The sequence below is a fragment of the Abrus precatorius genome, unplaced genomic scaffold (genome assembly GCF_003935025.1).
Source record: "Abrus precatorius isolate BTA unplaced genomic scaffold, Abrus_2018 Scaffold7, whole genome shotgun sequence".
In the NCBI taxonomy this organism is placed as follows: Eukaryota; Viridiplantae; Streptophyta; class Magnoliopsida; order Fabales; family Fabaceae; genus Abrus; species Abrus precatorius.
The window spans coordinates 32,549,163-32,567,200 of record NW_020874417.1 but is presented as its reverse complement, the minus strand read 5'-3'; the positions used below and the strand labels follow the sequence as shown (position 1 = coordinate 32,567,200).

The 18,038-nt window shown below is 32.8% G+C and overlaps 2 protein-coding genes across 7 annotated transcripts; one reads left to right on the top strand and one right to left on the bottom strand.

Moving 5' to 3' along the window:
• Nucleotides 1–4,054: 4,054 nt before the first annotated feature.
• On the bottom strand, nucleotides 4,055–11,574 carry LOC113872518 (DNA mismatch repair protein MSH3). Of its 5 annotated transcripts, XM_027510134.1 has the most exons (14): nucleotides 10,515–11,560; nucleotides 10,149–10,337; nucleotides 9,629–9,793; nucleotides 8,916–9,014; nucleotides 8,558–8,806; nucleotides 7,474–7,710; nucleotides 7,248–7,379; nucleotides 6,619–6,879; nucleotides 6,467–6,538; nucleotides 5,951–6,100; nucleotides 5,179–5,646; nucleotides 4,864–4,920; nucleotides 4,628–4,809; nucleotides 4,160–4,278 (listed from the first exon to the last, which is right to left on the bottom strand). In XM_027510134.1, exons 1-14 carry the CDS (start codon nucleotides 11,448–11,450, stop codon nucleotides 4,260–4,262), a joined length of 3,216 nt encoding a protein of 1,071 aa, XP_027365935.1. In that variant the 5' UTR covers nucleotides 11,451–11,560; the 3' UTR covers nucleotides 4,160–4,259. The 5 variants fall into 5 exon arrangements, with proteins under 5 accessions (XP_027365936.1, XP_027365933.1, XP_027365935.1 ...); XM_027510132.1 differs by having other exon boundaries at nucleotides 4,056–4,278; nucleotides 4,628–4,920; nucleotides 10,515–11,574; XM_027510133.1 differs by lacking the exon at nucleotides 4,160–4,278 and having other exon boundaries at nucleotides 4,624–4,920.
• A 723-nt stretch (nucleotides 11,575–12,297) lies between these two features.
• Nucleotides 12,298–15,803, top strand: LOC113872974 (pre-mRNA cleavage factor Im 25 kDa subunit 2). 2 transcript variants are annotated; one of them, XM_027510897.1, is made up of 8 exons: nucleotides 12,298–12,414; nucleotides 12,450–12,638; nucleotides 13,127–13,172; nucleotides 14,230–14,323; nucleotides 14,425–14,498; nucleotides 14,597–14,683; nucleotides 14,778–14,888; nucleotides 15,242–15,577. In XM_027510897.1, exons 2-8 carry the CDS (start codon nucleotides 12,520–12,522, stop codon nucleotides 15,311–15,313), a joined length of 603 nt encoding a protein of 200 aa, XP_027366698.1. In that variant the 5' UTR covers nucleotides 12,298–12,414; nucleotides 12,450–12,519; the 3' UTR covers nucleotides 15,314–15,577. The 2 variants fall into 2 exon arrangements, with proteins under 2 accessions (XP_027366698.1, XP_027366697.1); XM_027510896.1 differs by having other exon boundaries at nucleotides 12,349–12,638; nucleotides 15,242–15,803.
• Nucleotides 15,804–18,038: the final 2,235 nt, after the last annotated feature.

The window sequence follows — 18,038 nt, the reverse complement described above, 5'->3', positions numbered from 1 at the left end:
GATGCGGATTCCAAGGGATCGTCGGAAATTACGAAAAAGGGCTTCGCTTAGGTCATGAAATGGAAACTGTTGGCAAAATAAATAAATAAAGAATCTCGTACGAATTTTTTACTTAATTAATATAAGATTAAGAAAAATATTCATTTATAAAATTAAATGGAATCTTATGTATTTAATGGATCCATTTGTGTAATAAATACATAACTTTCAGTGATTCATAATTATCATATAACTTTGTTTTAAATATTTTAAATGAAAATATTTATAATCTAAAATAATAAAATATTTATTATTCATAATTAAAAAAATTGACGTCAGAGGTTGGATTGGTATGTTGAGTTTGGTGACAAATGAATAGTTGGCAGATTGAAGTGGACTGCTCACATTAACGTAACGGCAGCCTTAGATATATGTCAGTCAATCTATTGGATTTGTTTGTCTATGCCATTGCTATGTCTAATACTAATACCTATTTACCTAACCTATGTCCATCCTCCTATTTCATTTTACAAATAACAATATTATTCAAATTCTCTATTAGTTTAAATCATAAAAAAATATTACGAATAAATATTCACATTTCAGTCATCTGAGTCAAAAATAAATAATATATGTAAAAAGTTTAATATTTTAAAATTATAAAAACAATAAATTTTTTTATTATCTAAATATATAAATTATAGTAATTTTGAAATAATGACTTATCCAAATATAACTTAAGAATTTTGTCTAAGTCTATCCCACTTATCGATTTATAGAAATTGCCGGTCTCAAATGAAAAATAAGAAAAAGACTCGAATTTATTTTCTGACTATATGTTTTAATGTTATTCAGTCTTTCAAAATATTTGAATACTAAATTCATTATTTAAATACTTAAGTTAGTAGTAATTTTTTAAAATATTAATTTAGGTACATTTTAAGTATTTAACAAATTTATCTAATTGGAATGGAACATTCTCTCTCCGTAAAGAAAAAGATTTCTCTAGTAACTACGTCTCAAAAAAAAAAAAAAAAAAAAAAAAAAAACAACTAACGCATTTAATTTCGACCATTCGTTTCTATGAAAAAATTATTGTATATGAATTTCGTCTTTGATGTCTCAATCCATTATTTGCAAATATAAATCGTGCATTTGCTTTTAAAATTAAAATTTTAATTTATAAGTCTCAAAACCTGTGACAATGTTTTTTTCTAAATGAACAGTATCAATTACATTAATCTCACCGTTTATTCATTTAATTTTTTTATTAACATATATTGAAGGGTTAAAGTGATAAAATCATGGCATAAAGTCGGTTTTCATGATTATACATATATATTTTTTTAACATATTTTTTATTATAGATCAAAATTTATTAAAAATTATACGAGTTTCATTATTTTTATTACTAAATTAATATTTTTTCTTATATTTTTTAATTTTCAATAAATTTTAATAAATAATAAAAAGTAGTTAAGAAGAGTATATCATTAGGATTTTTCTTATTTTATTCCTAGTCATATTGATTGCAAGCTTCCTTGAGCGCCATTGTCTAATGCGGCGTCTAATTAGCCAATTGTGGCGTCTCCATTGATAACAAGCTTGTCAAAGATATGATATGGTCTCGCAGAACAATTCTTTAATAACTTTCTAATAATAAATTTCTACTTTTTTTTTATTAAATGAATGAATATAAATATTGTATCCCATTATATAACCTGGTTTTGTGGAGGATATTGGTAGTTTATATTGAAAAAAAAATCAATTATTTATGTAAATATAGATAAATTATAATTTTAAGATAACTTCAATTTTTATTTTCGTGTGTTGCCATGGCACCTGATATTTGGGCTGCACGCTGTGATAGTTGACACTAAGTAGTGATTACATCCATATTGGAGTGTCTAATTAAGTATAACTAAACGTCATTTTCACGTAACACAACCATTTAGCCATAATGTAAAAATCCATCAAGTCAACAAAGACATTTGTGATTCAACAGTTTTGTCTGGACACGCGAGATCGTCGATTGTTGATTAGTTAATGTATTCTCATAAGTAATGTCAAAATTCAGCTATTAAGTAAATTTCGATAGCGAATTTGGGTAGATTAAGCTGAATTGTCGTTCAAGTGTTATGGGATTCAAAGCAAGAGTGACAAAGCCCAGCTTCTAATTTAGCCTAACTTCTCCCCGTGATCAAGTGGATACACATGTCCACTCAATGTAAATATAGGCTTAAAATCTAGGCCAGTGAAAAAAAGGTTAAAAAAAATTATAAGATTTTTTTTAAAAGAAATAATTAATAAGAGATTTATTTTTTAAAAAATAAAATACCTATTTTTAAAGAATCAGAGCCTGTGTTAAACACTGGAGAGAAATCTTACACGATTTTGAAAAATATAATCTTTAATAAAAAATGTGTTAATAAAAATAAAAAAACAATGAAGAATCAATTTTTAAAAAAAAAGAGAGAATTATAATAAATTTTAAAATATGTTATCTCTAATTATTACTCTTGAGGTTAAAACTGTCTTAAATCACAAATCTTGAAGCATGTACTTGAACAGCATCAAGATTAAAAACGTTTTAAATCACAAATCTTAATCCCACTACAGAGCAAGAGCACGGATTAATTTTCATCTCATACTTCTCTTTCAAGGGTTAAAATAATGAATTTGCATTTTAGGAATCAGTAGACACATGAACATAGACGATATAATTAATCAATTAGATCACTTCACCAATGAGAGTTTACGGAAACGGAATTGATTCCAATATCTCTTACTCTTTCAAGTTGAGAGATGTGAGGTCGATGTATTTGTTAAAGCTGTATATTAAATCCATACTGATTGATATACAAACCTACCAGAACCTGTGAAGACATGAATGAATAGCTATAGATGAAGATTTTTTAATCAAATCACAAACTTCCCATGGATGGTGCCAAAAGTTCTTTGTGAGTTCAAGTGAAAAACTTTCCCTTTAAACATGTGATATGCACACCAATGGCTATTTCACACTTAAGAATGGTGACAAAGTAATATTTTATTTTATTTCTCTTGAGAAAGACTCCTAACAGGTATTGTTAAAGGGATGAGAGAATGGAAAAGAACAAAACGTACCGTAGGAGATTAAATCCGTATACTCACAATTTATGTCCTGCAACTCAAAAAAAGTGATAAAGTAGATTTTAAAATTTATTTATGAACATTTCGTTTAAATACAAATAAATTAAAAAAATTTAGCTTGTTAATATTTACTAGCTTGGTTTTTAACCATTCATTACTTCATTAAATTGTGAAGTGCTTAATAAAAAAGATGAACAGTTATGTTTGACAAAATTAACAATAAAGCTAACTTAAAAGTGTCAGCTTAAAGTTGTCTATCAAATGATAAAAAATACTTGATAAAATGTGTCATTAAAAATTTATTTTTCAATTATCAAGTTATATATATATATATATATATATTTATTTATTTATTTATTTATTTTTAAATAGAATACCTGTACATGTACTACTAAGTAGTAGAGGAGAGAAATCAACATGTCAGATTGACGACGACCATATGCCGCACTGAAAGACCAAAGGGACCTAATTACTCATCCGAGACTTACATATCGATAAAAACTTAATGACCCAAGTAAACATATTTTATAATATTAAATAAATATTTTGAAGGACATAGGATAAATTTTACTCTTGTTTATTAATTTTTGCTTATCATTGTATGTACATAAACATTTTCTACTCCAGCTGAAAGGCTTGCTCTACAGATAGCTAAAGTTTTTTTCATTAATACGAAATAATTAAGGATGACTGTCCTGTTTGTCCAGTTTCCATTAACACAAATCATATCGTTAACCTCAACTGTTTTCGACAAAAAGTAAATGACATCATCGTGACTAGCGGACTCTTAAATTAGGACATCAATATACATCGCAATGAATAAAATCAATTCCTAAGCATAACCGCAACCATTACAAAAATATATACAAGGCAGGAGGGCATAAAGAAGCAAAATTTTTTATGCAAGATATAATGAAAAATGTTAACATCAAGGCTGATTTTAAGCAACTAAAGGTGATAAATGTTTATTAAAAAAAAGGTATCTATTACATCAAGAATACAAGAATCTAATAAATACTTCTTTCTCAATAAAATGTACTATATTTATATGCTTAAAATCAGTCCTCAGGTTTGATGTTAACAAAACTAAAATATTATAAACATTCTTCCACAATGGAGGAGACCCGAACTTGCTCCTGCATGTTATCTCATACATATTGCATTGATCTGTTAAAGTATAAGAAAAATGATTAGGGTTGTGATGGAAAATTTGAAGTTACTCCTATCATCAACCACAAACAAATCAGTTAATCAATCAAATATAATTACCAAAGCTATTTTGTTATTTATGATGGTAAATATATTATATGGATAATATCTAGCAAGGAAAAAAAAAAGTCAAAAGGTCTAAACTGATAATCTTGTCACCATGCAAGCCAGAAATCCTCTTCTTAGATGGTAAAAGTATCAATATATTTGATAAGCTGAAGGGAGCTATTAAGTTATTATCAATAAGATACAAACTAGAGAACAATACCCGTTCTTTTAGAAAATTGAAAGGAAAAGTGTACTTCACCTGCCAATTAGTTTCTTTGCAATGCTTCTAGCATGCTCCAAAAGCTGAAAACTTTTTGCATGGTTATCATCTTGTATTGCAGCTTTTAAGTTTAAATAGAAATCTTTGTAAGCTATACCAAACTCTTGACATGAACAATCTTGTGGTTGAGCCATAAGCTGTTCTTGCTCTTGATCAATCACCTGCGTATCCATCAGTAGTTCCTTTCCCAATCTACAGTGAATTCTACTGTTTACTAGCGCTTCTAATTTGGAAGCCATGACAATAGCTCGACTGATGCACTGTGATGGTAACTGAAAAGCATAATATTTCGAACTGTCTTAAAATGATATTCAATATATAAGAAGTTTTGACAGTTTAATCATTAGAGACAGCAGTAGTCAGAATGCTAAGGCAACCTCCAAATTTGCTAGCCCTAATTTTGGCTGCAGTGAATGGACTAACTCTTTGAAGAAAATTTGTGTCACATTTCTTATCAACTCAAATAAAATCAGCCAATTGCTCTGGCAGTAGTGCAATAGTAATTATAATATATAATTTCATGAATCTACCTGTGCAAGCTGGGCAACCTTAAATCCAAAACTCCTCTCTGAAACACCGAGTACAAGCTTGTATAGATAAGTGACATCATGATCCAAGTTGGAGATTTTGTTTGTATCATCATGTGAGGTCAGATGAGATACGTGATATGCTGCTGCAGAGCCAGGAAATTCAGTTGCCAGGTTGGCAATCTTTGGATAGTGAGTGACAAAGAGGACCATGCTTCTTTTTTGCTTCAGAAGATAATGCAATGTTGCATAAGCAATGGCCATACCATCATGTGTACTAGTACCTCTCCCGAGCTCATCAATGATAACCAGGGAATGCTCTGTGCACCTATGGAGTATATGTGAAGTCTCACTTAGTTCTTCTAGGAAGGTGCTTCTCCCTTGCTGAATACTGTCAGAAGCACCCATCCGGGTGTAGATCCCATCCAGGACATGTATTTTTGCTGATGATGCTGGTACAAAGGAACCAACCTAGAGTTCAGGGACATTTCAATAAAGCAACAGCCGTAAGGGACATGGTTGTCAAAGAAAATCAAGAGGTTAAACATTTTGAAGGCAGAGAGAGTAAACAACTTAAGATGAAAATATAGAAAATAATTTGAAACAAAAAGCTAACCCAATCTCAAGACATATATCAGAAACTTTCCCAGAATAGGTAATTGCCTTTTGGTATTTACAAAGTAAATTACATGCTCTACTGCACAGCCTCAACAGGTTGATGAACTGATGGAAGAAAATCCAAGCAGAAATATAGCAGACACTGCATTGACTTTACCTGAGCCATTATAGCAATCAAAGCCACCTGGCGGACATAGCAACTTTTCCCCCCCATATTTGGTCCAGTAACAATCTGACAGTACTCTCTGTCTGCATGCATGTTTGTATCATTTGGGACAAAATTGTCTTGTAAGGTAGTCTCCAAAACCTAGTGAGAAATTATTACAATAATAAGCCTCTGGTTTCTAATCAACAATGAGGAACTTGAATCAACTGAGTTGAAGTAAATTACTGCAACCCCAGTAATTTTTGAGGTAGAATATTCTGGTTCTGTTACACCAGATAAAGTCACAACTATCAAACAGAATTGGTTGCAACTATCAATCAGAAATATTTTGATGCCCTTAGGCGTTAGCCATCCAAGACCCAATTTGCAGGAAAAAATGCACATGATGGTGTGTACTAAATACACAAACAACAAATATGACAGGCAAGAATTTACGACTCATAGATTCAAGAAAAATTAATGTAAATTGTGTACAGAAGTACAAAGTATAAACCATTAAATTCATACCGGGTGTCTACCAGAACAAATTTGAATCTGAACAGGCTCATAATCATCAACAAACACTGGGCAAACATAACCCTGACAGAGAATAGAGAATTATATAACAGAATGCAACATAATTTTTTTGGAGGCAGTCGAAAAGTCTTTCGAGAACAAACCTTATTTCTTGAAAGAATGGCAAGTGAATGCAGACAATCTAAAGCAGCTAGTGCTTGAACAGCAGCTTGGAACTCAGCATAGTGTTTACTGAAGTCCCTCAGAAAGCTATCCCAGGCAGCTCGGCAGGCAACAGTAAGCTCCTCATTTGCTAATGATAACTTGTCCAGTGCTGTCACCACTTCAGGAGGGTGATACCGAATCATTTTCTTTGTGCTATTTACCTTAACCCAGTTTGAAGGAACCTTGACATCAGTAGATAACTGCAGCCAAAAAATAAATGAATACCAATTCAAAGTTATTCACAACCAAGCATTAACTCTATGGAAACATGTTAAATCAGAGCTCTTGACCAATAAAACACAAGAAACATGTAATTGTAATTAATTTTTTAAAGTTTATGAAAAGAAAGGAAAATAAAAGAGAGACACTTAGTAATAGTAATATCAATTTAAAAATTGGAAATGGTCAATATTACCAAGAACCAAATGAATACAGGCAATCAACATTTTCCATATCCTTAATAGTGAAAATGTAACAAGAACTGGAATATCAAATAGGATTTCTAACTGAATTTCCAGCATCTGCAATGTTTAAATATTAAGGACTTTTCATCTTTCAATTAGACTACCTCTATCAAATGAGTTGTTCCAGAAACACTCATGAATTCCAAATTTTTCATTCCAAGCTGTTTGCGATACAGATCAATCAATGAATCTAATTGTTCCACTGCCATCTTGAAAGCCTTCCGAGCTCTAATGACCTATTCAAAGTAATAAAGTCAATACAGCACTAGATAAAAGTACAAAGAAGCAAATTTTAAAATGGAAATTTTTACACAAAAGATACAGACAAACCTCTGGGAATTGTCCATCTGATGCAATGATTAAATTTGTTAGATCTCCTTGATCAGCAGAGTCTTTGTTTAAAGATGACAACATTTTTGCAGCATTGCCAATAACACTGCCAGAGGAAGCAGTCAAAATTAACTTTTTTAACAGATTAGAGCAGAGTGAGTTATTATTCCCCTCTCCTATGTTAAGTTGTTGCAATTGTTTTCCAGCAGACAAAATAGCTTGAATTACAGCAACAAACTGCAAAAAGAGAACAAGTTTCAAGCAGTCAATAGCTAGTAGGTTTCTGGTCAATTGAAATTCTTGAGTTTTAATTTATGCTCATCAAATATGACATATCAAGAATCCAAATGCCTATAATTGTTCATTAATATCAATATGAACACTGTCCACCATTCCCATGCAGGCTTGCACAGCATTGAAACTCTGCAGTTCTCAAACAATACAACAATTTTCACCAAAAATATTAATTTCATTACAGTGGTGCACTTTCTTAACCCTTACAAATTCACACATCTTTAAAACAGTCAATCTTCATTTTGAAGAAAACGTACAGATCTTTTCAGTGACTACTCCTTAGACACAAATTTTAAATATACATTCTAAAGATAGAAGCCAGTGTTTGTAAAGCAAACTGGCATGCTCCTTATATATTCCTTATATCTTGGTAAACATTCATATATTAGGTGTTCAGGCCTCATCTATGTCACAGTCCTGTTACACTTGCAAACACACTTGTACAACTCGAATGGATTTTGAAACATGCATTTATTCTAGGCCACTCCAACTGAAAGCCTCAAAACATGTATAGTAGAATCACAAACAGATTGTTAGCATGTTTATCACTCTTAAACTGAAAATGGACCAAACACTCACATCAGAACGTTGAAATCTTGCCATGCTCAAGCAGAGAATCTTGTCATTAAGTAATCAACAAAATATGTTCAGCTCTCTTTCTGTCTCCCTCTCTCATGTAAGGCTCATTTGTGAAAAGAAATTACAAGGAAGATGAAAACAAATAGACAATCAATTGTATTACAGAATGTAGTGAAATTCATCAACAGGCCAACAAGAAGCTAATCATTACCTCAGATGGTGTTGCTGTGCAATGGAAAATTCTTGTAATTCCACGCTGTATATCAGGTGCTCGGCCCAAAGTTGTCAAAACCAACGAAAGTATGTATGCTAACTCAGGTTGCACAATTGCTACATCAGGATCTTCCTCAACACATCCAAGATTATTCACAACATTACAAGATCCCATGGACTCTGCAATTTCAGATACAGCATGAAGACGAGCACAAATTAAGGTTTGATCACACAATGGGTGTGATACCTGTATCATGCACACAAGACAACAATTTAAGAATGGTTCTTCTTGGCTGATAAAGAAAGGACAAGTAACGTTCAACGTTTGTATATATGTAATGGAAGCACCCCAATACCCAATGTCTAAGAAGCCTGGAACCGAAGATAGTAAGAGTGTGATTCATAACGTGCAGCAAGGAACCAATCTCAGATCCATCACTGTTATTTTTCAAAACCTGAAAACATATGAAGCATCCATTAACAGCAATGACTGCAGGGGAAATTTTAGCTGGTATGAGGGGAAAAAATCCAAACAGTTATAGGCTTCTAGCTTATATAAGAACACAAGTTCAACATAAATTTCACAACTAGAACACAAGTATGGAATCATCAATGATCTTATAACCCCTTGTGAAAGAATACAGCTAATCATGTTTGAGCCAGTGGGAACTGGCCAGCAAGAAACAAGGACACTAGACTGCTATACTTTTGTATGCATCCAAAGAAACTAATACCTGAACCAAAGAAAGAAAGGGAAGTACAGGTTTTGATTCAATCATATGTGATAAATAGAGCCAATTATCTATGTACCACAGCAGTACTTAAAAGGAAGCAGTAGTCAAGGTGTATGTTTATAATATTGCTAATTAGTTGAGCTTGTCATGACTAGATAATGGAGCAATAATGATTAGTCTTACTGAATATTTAAGCTTTAGTTACACATAAGCACAGTTTATAACTGTCACACTTTGAAACAAATAGAAAGTTGAAACATGCAGCAAGGAAGTATAAAATATGATCCAGTACTTGCTAAACACTTTAAAGAAAAGAAAAAGTATAGTTTAATTACCTCCAGTTGTTGAAGTGCATTGGCTGAGAGGGTCATTTCTGTATTGTTTGAGAAGGGCCTTAAAGAAGCTCCTGAACACAGAATTCTTTCAAAACCGAATTCCTTTAAATGGCGAATAGTTAAGGCGAAAGCTTGGACAGCCAAATCTGGCATGTTCATCACCTCCTTTATAATAAAGAGAGTAACAGAACAAGTTGTGAATAGAAAGTGCAACAGGAATAAATATATAGCTAAGTCTGCATTGCAAAATTAAAAATGCAGGCACAAGATTTTCTGGGGAATAAAAAATTAAACAAAAAAGAATTAATAGAAAAAGGAAGTACATGAAAATTTAGCAATTCGTTTCATCAAAAACTACAATCCACTGTGATAACAAACTTCAGTGACATGGTCAATAATCACAAGATAGATGTTAACTAAGAGAAAAACACATGCTGAGACTAACAAAAAATTTTGATTTTAAGAATTTCCAAAGCTTGCTGCAAGAATAAAACTTCTACAAAATATCGGTAGTTGATACCTTGATTACTACCTGCTGACCGCTGTTCTCAGTCAATTCATTGCTTTGCATCGAATCTGATGGACTGCATACATGCATGTTCTCATACAAGGTCATAACTTCAGCAAGAGCACCCCCAGTGGCAAAGCAATCTCGTGACACATGCTCCACACGAACATTTGAGGCAGGTCCAGCAAAATCCAGCAATAACTAATAACAGAACACCCAATCACGTAATTGGATTTTGGGGTACAGCAATCTACAGGCTGATGCTCTATTTAACATAATGAAACCAAAATACAATTCTTAAAACATGAGGTAAATAAGAAAATAATCATTACTTCATTTATTGCCAAGACCAGTAACACCTGGGTACATAAAAACTACCTTCTCTGTTTGTTTAGAAAGAGGGTCCCCAAGAAGCAACTCAGCAGGAGACAAGCTCAAAACAACAGCCTCAAGTGCACTCCTCAAAAAATTATCATTAAACTCCCCATAAACAACATCCCCTGTTGATATCTCCACAGCAACCATTCCAATCCTCACATCAAAACCACCTTCCACCCCACATTTCACTTTCTCACCCAAAATGCTCTTCTCCACAACACACAGCAAGTAATTACTCTCTGCTCCACAACCCTCTTCCCCTCCCCCCAAATCCCGAGACGCCTCCAGTGTGGCCTTGGTGTACAAGGCCGACAACCCTCGGCAAAACGGGCCTAACCGGTTCGAACCGTGAGCCTTAATGGCCGCAGTCTCAGTCTGCTTAACCACGCCAACCTTATACCCTGCACTCACAAGCCTCCTCACATGGACATTCAATCGAAATGTTGGTATGCTAGCAGTTAAAAAATTATGATCCATATGCGCATATATACCCAAAACTCTAGCAGCATCTTCAGCATCTTGGCCGAAAAAACGATACTTGTAACCAACTTCAATCATCAAAAGAACATCAGGGTATTTAGCTTTGAGGTCCACCACTTGTTCCTCCAAAGGAGTGTATTTTAAGGGTTTGGAAGAGGAATGGGGTTGTTGAGGGGAAGAAGGTTCGAGAAGCTTCTGGAGGAAGCGTTGGTGGAGAGAGGGGTGAGGTGGAGGGGGTAGGGGGTTTTGAGTGTGAGGGGAGAGTTTGGGGAGTTTATGAGGGGATGTCAGTTCGGAAGTTAGGCGGCGTTTGGATGGAGAGAAAGTGACGGTGGCGGAGATTTTGGGAGTTGGAGGGTTTGGACGAGGGGAAGAAGAAGAATCGGTGTTTGATGAAGGAATTTTGGGTTTCGGAGCGAAGAAGCGGGAAATTATTTGTTGCTTTTGCTTTCCCATCTTTGTGGCGGTGGGGCCGCCGTACCGGATCTCCGCCGGTGGGGGCTTGGTCGAGTTAAGTCGTTTTGGCGCGCTTCCACTTTTCTTGGGAATGTCTTCGACTGTATTATTTTCTAAGTCGGTAGGGCTTAAGCTTAAACCCCAACATTTCCATTCCTTTATATTTCAACATTTATTATATATTGAAAAATATTTTTTAAACGCAAGGTTTTATATAAGCATTAGTTATGCCATATTGTTTGTCCTTAAAATTTAAAGAAAATATTTAATTTATTCTTTAATTTTAAATGTAATTCAAATAAGTTATTTTGGTTAACTGTATATTAACTTTATTTTTTATTTATTTGCCTCTTCTATTTGCTTTTATTCTTTGTCTATCTTACTCTTCCCTTTTTCCATTCTTCTTCCTCCCAGTACCTTCGTGACAATTCTACAACTTCATTCTAACATTTTTTAATTATCATTGTCAAAGCACTGTTATGAATAGTTTCACGCCTCCACAATGCCTACCATTAATGCAAGAAGAAGAAAAAGGAGACAGAAAAGAAAAAAGAAAAACAATGAATAGTGATGAATAAAAAAATTAATTAATATAATTAAAAAACCTTATTTAAACCATGTTTAAAACTTAAATATCTAAATTTTTAAAAAATAAAGAAAGGATAGAAAATTGTAATATTGCTTTCTTAAACATACTGATGATAAAATTATTCGGTTTTTGAGTTAAAGATGGCAGTTACCATTTGGCTAAATGTAATGTAATTCATGCAATAGTTCTGACATAAGAGTGGGCTAGCGGCCCATGATCCGGTATTTTAGAAATTTAATTGATTTTGCATTTCGAACAATTACTTTACTATTTTGACCAAAACAAAGAACTTTACCGGATAACAAATCTATTCAGCATAAGAATTTCCATTTCCATTTGGAAAATACAAATTCAGAATCTCTAGTTCAGTTAATTAGCTCTCTCGCTCTCTCTCTCTCTCTCTCTCTCTCTCTCTCTGCTTCTTCTTAGTTCCTCTCTTTGTTCCACTGAATTAAACCCGAGTAGAGAAGAGACGAGAAGATGGTGTCTCCGAAAGTGGTGAATACATACCCGTTGTCGAGCTACACATTCGGTACCAAAGAGCCCAAAATGGAGAAGGACACTTCCGTCGCGGATCGTCTCGCTCGTATGAAAGTCAAGTTCGTATCTTCTCTTTCTTTTCTTGTTATCTTTCTCAATATCAACCCAAAAACCCTAGACTAGACGCCCCCCCAAACCCTAGACTATATTTTTAACCATATATTAGATGATCACATTCTTCTTCAATGAAACATTAAAAAACTTCATTTTCAATAGGGGGGTTTGGGAATAAGGATTTGTTGAAGGCATAAGAATTGCACAGGATGGAAATTTTCTGTAAAGGTGCCCCCCGCCCCCCCTTAATGTAATTAGTAATTTGAATGCTTCAGATGTGACATATTCATGGTCACATGGTTTTGAAATCTCAAGTTCTCTTCTGATTGAATTAGGAGGAAAATGAAGCACTGAAAAGGGAAAGGAATCCCGAAACTTTTAGAATTGGGCTACATAAACGTTTTACTTGTTCCTTGTTCTGTGTGCTGCTCCAATTCGTTATATACCCAATAGATTCTGAAATATTGGTATTTACTTTATTTCTTAACTTCAGTTATATGAAAGAAGGAATGAGGACCAGCGTGGAAGGAATTTTACTGGTATGTTAAGTGATTGCTCTGTTTCTCTTTTTGTTTGAGGTTAACATATATTCTTGATCAGCACATGTGACAACACTGATTTTCAATTATTCAATTTGCTCCCAATAGTTTTCAACTTTGTTCCAATCATCTGCTGCCATTATAACACCATGAGATTGACATTGAATTACCCTTAAGTATAGGGATTGAATTGAAAATGATCGTTTCATATAAAAACTAAAACTAAATTAAAAGTGACAATCATCTATTAAAACTAAAACTGTAGTATTTATGGTTTACATGAGTGAAGAAAATGGATTGCATGACTTTTAGTAAAGAAGGTTAGAGAGAAATCCAAAAGAATCTTAGATGAAGTTATTAAAAGAGACATTTTTATCAATCAGATTTATGAAAATCTAGTTTTTGACTGAGCTTAATGACATTGTATGATCCATGTACTCGATCTCACTTAGTGGGATAAAGCTTGTTTGTTGTTGTCATCATCCTTGGACTAGGAGTCCTTGTTGATTTTTTATCATATAAATTTATCATTTGCTAGAGAATTATTTCTACTAACTTGAAGAACAATATATGGGATAAAGTACGATTATCTACCAGGTTTTGGGTTTTGAAGTTAAGATTTTTTTCCTAGTTGTTTGTGTGGCAGGTATAGAACCATGCTGATGTTGGGATCTTTGCTTACTTCTCTTATTGGATGCTAAAAGTTAGAACTACTGTTGGTTGTGATTTGAGTAATACTTGTGAATTGGATTAATTGATTTCAATAGCCTGTGAAATTATAAGGTTAGTGTGCCAATATGTGGTTGTGTTAGTAATCTGAATTGAAGGATTGATGATTGGTGACACATGATGATTTTATCACCACCTATGTTGCATTTTTCAGTTCACTTCTCCGATGCAGCTTTAGTATTATTGAACCTAGTTGACTAGACCCATAAAATTGCATCAAAGTGCATCTTTTCTTGAGTCGATTTCACAAGTGCATCTTTACTTTACTCTAATTTCCTTGGAGATTCTGTTTGTTGTCCTATCTCATCTTTATAATTTAATTTTGCAGGTACAAGAACACAATCATCCTCATATACTTCTTCTGCAAATTGGGAACACATTCTGCAAACTTCCAGGTGGTCGTCTCAAGCCTGGAGAGAATGGTAAGATCTTGCTACTGGGTTCTAAATATGGTAGTCTGTAATTAGCAGCTTGTGATTATCCTAATGTATTTTTCTGATCGGTTATCTGATATTGTTTACAGAAACTGAGGGCTTGAAGAGAAAGTTGACTAGCAAGCTTGGTGCTAATTCATCAGCTCTTGTGCCTGATTGGGAGGTTTGTTACTTTTTAAGATTGGCATGTTCAATTTGACATTCTGTGACTATCCCCATCTATGTTGTTGTTCATTTACTCTTATCCTTGGAAAACTGCAGATAGGTGAGTGTGTTGCAATCTGGTGGAGGCCAAATTTTGAAACCATAATGTATCCATACTGCCCTCCTCATATAACAAAACCCAAGGTATTTTGGCAAAAACATCAAATATCTTGCATTCCTGGCTCCTTGGTCAGTTGGTCCATACTTACAATAATACTGTTGAATATCTTATATGTAGGAGTGCAAGAAGCTTTTTCTCGTTCACTTATCAGAGAGGGAATACTTTGCAGTGCCCAAAAACTTAAAACTGCTTGCTGTTCCATTGTTTGAACTCTATGACAATGTTCAGGTATGGTAGATAATCTGGTTCTTTTCTATTACTAGATTTGGAGAATGAATTATTTATAATGTGAAGAATTAAAATGGTTATCATTAATTGCTTAATGGAAAAACATGTATATTAACTGAAACTGTATCAAGTAAGAGAATCCTATGAATTGATATGGCAGGCATGGGGCTCATCTAGTATGTTTTCTTTTTTGGCACATCTTAAAAGTTTTTCATCTGACGATTGACCATGGTGCTTATTTTGAAACGTTTTCACATTATTATGTTTGTCAATCAAAATTTCATAATTTTATGCCATCTTACGATTTTTTAAAATCAATGTCTTATGAAATTTGTGTATCACTTTGTTTGCAGAGATACGGGCCAGTTATATCCACCATCCCTCAGCAACTTTCCCGATTCCAGTTTAAAATGATCACTAATTGAACGTACATTAGAAGCTTACATGCTGATCAATTTCTACTTTCATTTGTTATTTTCATAACTAGGATTGCGTTATTACATTATTATTGCATAGACTGGCTAGACAACTGAGTTGCTGAATAGAGTAGAAATTTTATGACCTGGTTTGTCTTGTATTTGTTAATTGTGCACTATGGGTTGATGTATCAACCCAAGATGGGAATCAACTCTTCGGCTATACCTGAAGCCCAAGTGGAAATCAATGTCATAGAAAGGGTCTTAATCCCATGTCTGTTGCCTCTCCCCTGCACGGGTGAAAGGAAGTGGCAAAAGTTATACATTTGAAATTATAGCATAACCCTCCCGTGGCAAAATGTATGAAACAAGCCAAGTTCAAAAATTTAAAATGTTCCGTTGCATAGCAAATGCACCTTTAGTATAGGTGCTTGTTACGATCTTCCTAAATTTGAATGGACATTGTATATTTTCTTTAAATTAAGAGTTATGATTTTTTTAATATTTTAAAATTTAAAATGTATTTATGTTTTTTCTAAATAAATTAGTATTTCTACTGTTTATTGATATAAAATTAATGGTTATAATTATTTTACATGTAAGAAAATATAAAATACTCTTTTATTTTATAGAGTATTATAGAATTTATTTAGTTTGTCTCTTACTTTGAAAAATTGTTGCTGGTGTACGAGTATTGAAAAACACTACCATTTGTTTGGTAGAGAGGAAGGTAAAATAATTCAAATTTAAATTGAAGGAAGAAAAATGTTTTTCTTTTAATCAAGCAAAAAAAATATGATAAATTGTTATTTATAATTTTATTCTTTTTATTTCTTCTTTAACCAAACAGGCCACAATGATATGTTTAAGATGGGAGAAAGGAAATGGACGAGGTAGGTTGTGTTTAGATAAGTGGGAAAGGAGGAAGAGAGGGTACAGGTTCCACTTGCTAAATAGTTTCCTCCCAAAGTTGAGGGAAATAAGAAATAAAGATGTTCAATTTATTTTAATATTTAATAATCTTTTATATAACATAGCGTATAAATTAAAATATTTTTTATTTTTAAAAGGCATTATAAGTAAAAGGTTTAGTTTTTGATTGAGTTGAATTTATTATTATAAAAAATTATAACGCTGGGTGTAGGAAAGGATTTTTTTTTTAATGCTGAAAGGAGAAATAATAATATATATATATATATATATATATATATATATTATGAATTTTAAATTTTATCAAATCAAGGAAGACATTAATTATAAAATCTTATTATAAATGGTTAAAATTAAAATGTAAAAGTTGTGATATTTTAAAATAAAAGTTACGTAATGAAATAAAAACAAAAGCAGGTCATGATGATAACCATTTTATGTTCAATAGAGAGGCGTTGAGCTCAATACAAACAAACGATGCTCGAGACTTGTGTAGTAGTAGTAGTAGTAGGTGTTTAGCAACACTTAGATTTAAGTAACTCGCCGAACTCAATGGACATGCCTACTATGTCACAAAAGTTGCTTGCATCACAGTACAGTTTATTTCCTGTGCATAAGAAACGTATAGTGGAAGATAATCCCAGACCAAAATTTTTTGGAGCGAGAACAGCTATTGGTAGGAGCATTCTTTCTTTACTCGTTGGATGTAAGAATGTCCCTTAATTATTATTTTTTAATCGTTTTGAGAAACATTAAGTGTTGTTTTTAACTAAGCAACCTAATATACAAGCGCTCTCCCGAAAGTTTATTTAGAACTTGATTCCTTTATACTATTAAACTTGAAATCCTGAAGTTGAAAACATTGACTAATCTCTTAGAACTAGGACCACAGACACCTGTGTAGTGATTAATCAGATCAACATGGTACACTGCGAGGGGCCTTTTTTATTTCTTCTAATATTGACACATATATTATGACCTCACGTCCAATATGACCGAAGTAAAATTTATAGAAGTTAAAATAATTTTTATCTTATATATTTATTTTTGAGATTGAGTTAGGTGCATTTAAATTTAAGAGGATGTATCTTATCTGTCTGTGAGAAACTGAAAAGTTTTTCATCCCTTTTCAATGTTGCAAACTGATCCTAGTTAACGTGTAAATGGAATTTTGCTATGGTTCAAACAAGATTAATAGTAACTACTTCATTACATATCAAAAACTTTGATGCTGTATTCTGGTATCGCATGACATTGTCGGTACAAGCAACAATTTGAGCTTAGAACATTATCTTTTTTGTGTGTGGGGTTGAGAGGGGGAGGGGTGGGTTGTAAAGAAGAATATCTATAATTGATTGGGCAATAGATAGCACTTTTGAATTGGCTAGACGGCTTTTTTATATAACATATTTTTGCATGCAGCTGTTGTCATCAATCTTTTACCTTGTTTAATCTGTCCTATTCCCCAATCATGAGATAATCATGGTACAAAATATGATCAAATAATGTCTTGGAGGACACATGTAGTACGATATGGGAGCATAAAAATATTTAGTTAATGCTAATACTTAACAGAGTTTGATTAAGAAAGCAATCTTGCACTCTCATGAGGGGAAGAGTTATCCAATTTCTCTTTTTATGTATTTTCAGATTTAAAAATATGTTTCTTTTTTATGTCATCACGTTTCTATTATTATTATTATTATTGGGACCTCCACGAGAACCTATGAGAAATTTGGGAATAGGTATAGGGGGTAAATTTATCTGGAATTGATTATTAACAATTAGGAAAAAAAAATTATTG

Coding starts and splice junctions, on each gene's coding strand:
- LOC113872974 (XM_027510896.1), top strand. CDS start 12,520: ATGGTGTCTCCGAAAGTGGTGAATACATACCCGTTGTCGAGCTACACA. Junction 12,639..13,126: donor CTCGCTCGTATGAAAGTCAA/GTTCGTATCTTC, acceptor TCTTAACTTCAG/TTATATGAAAGAAGGAATGA. Junction 14,499..14,596: donor CTCTTGTGCCTGATTGGGAG/GTTTGTTACTTT, acceptor GGAAAACTGCAG/ATAGGTGAGTGTGTTGCAAT.
- LOC113872518 (XM_027510132.1), bottom strand. CDS start 11,450: ATGGGAAAGCAAAAGCAACAAATAATTTCCCGCTTCTTCGCTCCGAAA. Junction 6,880..7,247: donor GAACAACTCATTTGATAGAG/GTAGTCTAATTG, acceptor TTTTGGCTGCAG/TTATCTACTGATGTCAAGGT. Junction 6,539..6,618: donor CCATTCTTTCAAGAAATAAG/GTTTGTTCTCGA, acceptor ATTCTCTGTCAG/GGTTATGTTTGCCCAGTGTT.